This window comes from Limulus polyphemus, unplaced genomic scaffold, assembly GCF_000517525.1.
Source record: "Limulus polyphemus unplaced genomic scaffold, Limulus_polyphemus-2.1.2 Scaffold2121, whole genome shotgun sequence".
NCBI lineage: Eukaryota > Metazoa > Arthropoda > Merostomata > Xiphosura > Limulidae > Limulus > Limulus polyphemus.
The window spans coordinates 67,208-74,200 of NW_013667731.1; the positions used below are offsets into that span (position 1 = coordinate 67,208).

The window sequence follows — 6,993 nt, forward strand, 5'->3', positions numbered from 1 at the left end:
ATGTACAATGTTTCAACAAGGTTTTGTCATCATCAAGTACCTGATGTCGAAACGTTGTACATTTGCTGTTTTGTTAAACTTGTATTAAAGTTTTTCTTCATTACTCATTCAAGCCGCCTCTAACCATTATTGCTTTATAAACCTTAAGACTCAATAAAAAATATTTTGCATATGAAAGCATTGTAATGTTTACTGATAATCTGCCAAATTACGTTAACAATCACTTACTAATTTAAAATGTACAACATGAAAACTATGACAAGCACAGTCCCGGGGAACCGAGACTGCGCTGAAAAAAAAAAAAGAGTTAAACTGATCCCACAAGTTCAAACAACTGAATTACCCATCCTTATAATTTCCTCCCACAGTTAAAAATGTGGCCCTTTATAAAGCTCTTATGACTTAGTTTTATTCTCCACTCTAAGTTTAGTGACAAATCACTAGTGTATCATTTCATGGTTACCTATTAAATGCTTAAACTTTGGAGTTAAAAAAATGTGATGGGGTGTGTGTGTGTATATATATATATCTCAACATATACAAGTGATACTATATTTTCTATCTTCTCAAATCATAAGAGAAGTATGACAGAAACAAACTGTCACAGTACTGGAGTTTTAATTCTTGACCAGAATAAATGAAACAAATTTTTCAGTAGTATACAGTATTTTATGTAAAAATATAAACATTGAATAATCTTAAACCTTTACCACAGTCTGAACTGAAAAATGTAATGTAAAACAACAAATTTTACTATTCTTTATTTGACCACAGAAATTAAAAAGTGCTATCTCAGATGCAGTAGTAAGGTAACAGTGGCTTTTGTAACAGCAGAATTAAAATGAAAATGACAAATATTAAGTTTTTTTCACTTTATTGTCTTCTCGACTAAGTAACTTAGATGTCGTACAGATTTAGTAAACATTATTTTTTCTTGGGAGCTGAAGCCATTAGTTCTTCTGCTGCTTCCTTTGCCTTCTTCTGTCTCATGCCCCAAAGTCTGGCATGAGAGCGTGCTTGCCTCAAAGCGACAAAGGCTTTGAATTTCTTATCTTCTTCTGTCAGCACACGTGCCTTTTCTCGACGAATTGGCTGACTTACAGGCATGACAACACCTGACAACTGAGTAGCCATCTTAATCTCTTCAGCCTATAAAAGCATACACGAAAAGACATTGCAACTATAACATAAGAGAAATTCCAGCCCTTCAACATCATTAAATCAGATCCTTCTAACAAGTACTTTTCCAAACTGAAAGAATGACAGGACATTCAACGGACCAAACAGCACATGAAAGTTTCATTCAATGAAAAATACGTGAATTTTTCACTAGATTCACATTTAGAAATTTATTTCAACTGTAGATAAACCATCCAATCTCTCTCTTTCAGAGAACAGAACAGCCTTGCCAGAACAAAATGTTTTACAAATATCACATACATAAACCTTAATACTTCTAATTTGACACTTCTCTGTAATAAGTAAGTACTAAACACACAATCTTTTCTAAATGACTTACAGAAGAATCTCCCTTCCTAGGCTTCGACATATTCTTAGGGAAAAGGATAAGTTTGGATCGGTACTCCTTTAGACGCTGAACATTCTGCTGCAAGGACTCAACACTTTTGTTCTGTCTCCTATAGTCAACGGCTATTCCAATGGTTTGAGCCTCTCGCTTATGTATTCCAGCAGCCTCAACAAATATTAGTTTAAAACATTAATGATAAAAATATGCAAATAATAAGACATTTAGCAGTTTAATATTAAAATTTTTTTATAGTTGCCGAATTAAGTAAACTAATGACTAAATCCAAAAAAATAATTCTTTACTTATTTGTACAAGTTGAAATATAACCTTTATATGCTAGCAGTCACAAAACAAATGAATTAGAGAAATATCAATATTTTTCTTTTACAGGGGTTCATTCTAATCAGCAAAACAAAGCTGTTACACAAACTGTATCCTCTACTTGGGAAAGAACAAATTAACTTAATTTGAATGGTATTTTTCTCCAATACATTGGTCATCTACATCATAGCAACATCATGTAAAAACATCCACATAGAGCAAGCAATATCCTGAACATATAACAATACCTAAAACAAATTTAGCAATAATTCCAACCATAACATCATGTACAAATCTAATGTAAAAACATCCACACAGAGCAAGCAGTGTCCTGAACATGTAAAAATATAAAATCAAATTCACCCTTAATATAAACACTTCCACCTTTATTATTATTACCTTGAGTTCCTCCAAAGTGAAACCACGCCCCAGACGAATCTTGTTGTTATACCGAATGGTGGGGCATCTGACAATTGGACGTAAGGGACCACCTACGGGACGTGGAGCTATCATGTGAGCTTTTTTCACTCTCCGATCGTGCCTTCGTTTTTTACGCATTGGTTGGTTGAACCAGGTCTTAACATATCTCTGCCAATACTTATGGAAATGCCCATTGGGCACCATATTGTTCCTTTTGGGAGCCATCCTGAAATCTAGATGTTACCAAAACTTTTCATTGTACTTAATTAACACATACAATGAATATGAAATAAGCTTACAAATCTGTAATACAATGGGCTAAAATGCATTGTTCTCAAGTGTCCATCATGTTGGAAGATAGGCAGCAAGAATGACACTTTAAGTGCCCTATGCAGTAAAAGGATTCAAGTGTTAAGAGCTTGAAATATATATCTTCTTATATTCAATGGTCAGTCTAACATGAAAAGTAGACCTCATGTTAACATAACACCCCCCCCCCCAGTAACAGTCATCACATCATTGTAGACTTCGTTGAAACACTTCACTCTCTTTCCTATTAATTAAAAATTTGTGATGGATAAACAGTGATCCAGGAAAACTTTTGTTATGAGTGTGTTACTCCTGAAAATATATTGCAATGCTGAAAAATATAGCAAGTTTTAGGGTTTCAGTGTCTTTTTTTCATCAAACAACCTTATTTTTTAATTAATGCCCTATTAAAAGCAATTACAACAGCAAATCAGTATAGTAAGAGCTTTGTTGGTATCAATCAATCAAATTACCAAATAACATTTAGTTCAACGGTAATTCTTAACTATTGGTAATTGTCAAATGGTAATCTATATAACATTTGTGATTTTTTTCACTAACTATATCTTGTAATTTCAGTGAAGGAAAAAATTGATGAATTATGTTCAGGCCTAATCTATTATTCAAATTACTACTACCTCTACAGTAGACTATAGTTTCATACAATCACAGCTCTTTGGTAATGCTTAGGAGAGTAGGCTACAGATACATTAGGCCTTCATACAGTAGTGGAATGTAAACAATTTGTAAGATCTGACATAAAGAGCTTTACACAAATCAATGTCTAACTCATCACTCAGTTCACAATAAGAATGATCTTTATGCTTCATGTGTTTTATTACTCCAATACAAGTTTTTGCTTCTTTTTCAAATTGGTGAACAAATACATATACACGTGTTGATACACATATCAGCAAATAGTATACGCACTTGGTAAACACTATAATGTACTAAATTAAAAAATTCATATTTACAAATCTTATCTGAAACATTAAGTACATGCTAATATAGCCCTAAAATAAAACAACTAGGCCAACACTTCTGTGATGAAATTAATAGTAATACCACATCACATAACGACAATTAAACCATACGCTAATTGTAATTCATAGCTCTATAGTAGTCAGTAAGTATATCGGTCATATATTTGTATTATCTATGGTCCTATTCACAGACAATTTCCTTTAGTATTTTAAGAAATGCAACAAAACACTTTTGTAACTCAAAATAAGCTTACACAATCGAGTTGGTTATGTTTTTTGTGATGAAATAAGATGTTTGAAACACATGAACCTCAAAATTAAATATTACATTATCGGCTATAACAAACATCTTGAAATAGCTGCAAACAACTTGTACCACTACACTAGTGTTTCTCAGTTGAATTTGGGCTTTGGTCACCACAACCCCCATTATCTCTACAATGGTGAAAAAACAGTTTGTCAGAGTTCATACCAAGGGTGATACATGCACCTCTCAGACATCTCAAGGTCTAAGAAAAAAAAAGGTTAACTAAGCACAGACAGCTAATGACCCCCATGGGAATCACAACCCACCTGTTTCAGAAACACTGAAAAAAAAAAATCACAATCCACATGAAATAATTTGTTGTAATGATGTACAAAGTTGGTCATAAATAGGAAAAAGAGCAGCATTTCTGTGTTATGACAAGCAAACAGAATTGAGCATTACCTGTAAAACATAAAAGCAGTTGGAATTGCTACAGTCTATACAATTTAAAATATGGTATATTTCTGTAATGGTGCCTACATGTTTTGGAAAAGCAACCTTTTCATACTGTCAGTAAACAATAAAAAACACATCTTCCTTTTTACTTAAAGCTTCTATAAACATAATCTTGTATAGTCAAACAAATACGGGTATCTGCATTTGTTATTTATAACCAACTTGGTATATTCATTCCTACACGTCATTCCATGTAGATGTTTTGGAATGTAACCGATAATGCAGTACTACTATTAGTAGTTTTCAAATGTTATTTCAAAATGTGTTATGTGAGACTGGTGCAACACAATTCAATATTTTCAAGTACTTAAAACCTCATTTTTGTCACGAAAATGTAGCCAACTTGGGTGCGGATTAGATTTGCGTTTTGTTTAATTTATCCCAATATTCCACCGTCACATGCAATTAGATACGACAAGCTGATAGTGATATACTTAACAGTAAGTCTTAGTAATAGAGCTAAGTACTTCACTGCTTTTTCTTGTAAATTAGAATTGTTATAGAATTGCACTATTTTTTTATGTTTGGCTATTAAATACTTTATAGAATTGTATTAACATGCTATGAATAGCTGACAAAATACTGTTATTAGGCATGGCGCCACTTAATAACACAACACGGTGGGGGCAACATTACGTTTTAAGTAGCCGTTAGGCTTAACGACAGAAAATATTTAGTGATAATAAAATATGTAACCTGATTTAGTAAAAGAGAAAAATATAATTCAATCGATAAATAACATGTTATAATGAGTACAGCGTTAAAACAAACTCCAATACTAGGATGAATACAAAGATGAATAGTGATTTAAATTACACTACACTAGTAATATCACTCTTACCTTTGCTCCTTGACTGAAAAAAGGAAATGTAAAGCTTTTTGGAGCACCAATACGTAGTAGCTCCCTCTATAAATCTCTGTGGTCTATACGTGATAAAAATAAATCCCTTGTTAAAATTATTAAATACAGAAATAAATAATAATAATTGCTATACATCAATGAATGTCGTAATAAGCATCTAAGTTACTACAAATAACTGAACCAGTTTCCAAGCAATACGTGATAAGTCTATGCGATTAGTTCCTTTCATTAGTTCTTCAAATAAGTATTGTTACGACTGTGGAGGTCATGTGACCCTAGTAAAACGTCACACGCTTCTAGAACGTTAATGAAGCGTCGGGAGGTTACTAGATTTCAGTATTATTGTACATATAAGACGGTCAATACGTGTGTAATTGAACTGCAGACAGAGAGAGACGTATTGTTGAGCATGTGAGGCGTTAGTTGTGAATTACAGCGTTTGTTATAGCGCGACTGTGGAAATTAAGTGTATCGCAAAGTTGTATTCAGAAAGAATAAACCAGTTTTATTTAAGAAAGGACTTGTATCGGTAAAGTTTCTTCGGAAAGAATTTTTACGGAAAATTAAGTAAAGAACGGAGGCGTAACAAATTGGTGTCAGAAGTGGGATGAAACAGAAAGAAAAAAAATGGAAACGAGAAGCGGCAAATCAAACTACAGCTTAGCAGATTTGATGGCAGCAATACAAGAGCAGCAAAAGAAACAAAAAGAACGAGAAAAGAAATAAGAAGAAGGAAAAAAGGAACAAGAAAGAAACAAGAAGAACGAGAAAAGAACAAGAAGAGAGACAACAGCAGTGGCAAGAAAACCTGCAACAGTGGCAGCTCGAACAGCAAAATAAACAAGAGAGATTACAGCAGTTGTTGGAGGAAAATAAAAGTAACAAGAAGAACAAGTAAAGAAACAAGAAGAGAGACTACAGCAGTGGTTGGAGGAGAAAGAAAAGAAACAAGAAGAGAGGCTACAGCAGTGGTTGGAGGAGAAAGAAAATAAACAAGAAGCGAGACTACAGCAGTGGTTGGAGGAGAAAGAAAATAAACAAGAATAAAGTATCCAACAATTGAGAGAAAGCCAGCATACACAAATGGGAAAGATTAGTAAATTTCAAAGTGAATTAAATACATTAAAGGACGATTTACTGTCCTTCACACAGGGAGGATATATTAACCATGGACCTAATCAGCCCCAGACAACAGGAAGCCCCTTCCAGACCCTGCAGCTAAACCCTAATGCAGACATCTTCAGTCCTGCCAGAAGTCACATTCCAGACACGAATGTCAGCAATAGGGGTGATCTAGTACAAAAGAAGCCACAGGAATTCGATGGGAAGGCACCATGGGAAGCATATAGAGCACAATTTGAGCTCCTGGCAGAAATGAATAGATGGACAGAGGAGCAGAAAGGAGTGTACCAAGCAACGATCCTGAGGGGACAACCACCGGAAATACTTGGACAGTTGTCAGCAGACGAAAGGTACAACTATGGAACACTGGTAGCTGCTCTAGAACTCAGGTATGGAACTCAAAATCAGTCTGAAGTCTGCAGGGCTAGGTTTAGGACTAGAGTCCGTGCTAAAAGGGAGGCTTGCAAGAACTGGCACAGGATTTGGAAAGTATGACACACAAGGCCTACCCAATGTCCTGAAGCTGTTGCTGAGGGATCAGTTTATAGATGCCTTGGACAGTCCACAACTGAAGATACAAGTAAAGCAAGTGCACCCCCTCTACTATGCAGGGTAAAATGGCCAGAGCTCTTGAATTCGAATCCGACATTAAGTCCAGCCCAGAGGTTCCAAGGTTGGTAAAGTC

At 34.6% G+C, this 6,993-nt stretch overlaps 1 protein-coding gene across 1 annotated transcript; it reads right to left on the reverse strand.

Annotated features, from left to right (window-relative positions):
• Positions 1–857: 857 nt before the first annotated feature.
• On the reverse strand, positions 858–5,238 carry LOC106466012 (60S ribosomal protein L13-like). Its single transcript, XM_013926261.2, has 4 exons — positions 5,166–5,238; positions 2,249–2,502; positions 1,520–1,693; positions 858–1,149 (listed from the first exon to the last, which is right to left on the reverse strand). Exons 2-4 carry the CDS (start codon positions 2,492–2,494, stop codon positions 925–927), a joined length of 645 nt encoding a protein of 214 aa, XP_013781715.1. The 5' UTR covers positions 2,495–2,502; positions 5,166–5,238; the 3' UTR covers positions 858–924.
• Between the last annotated feature and the right edge of the window lie 1,755 nt (positions 5,239–6,993).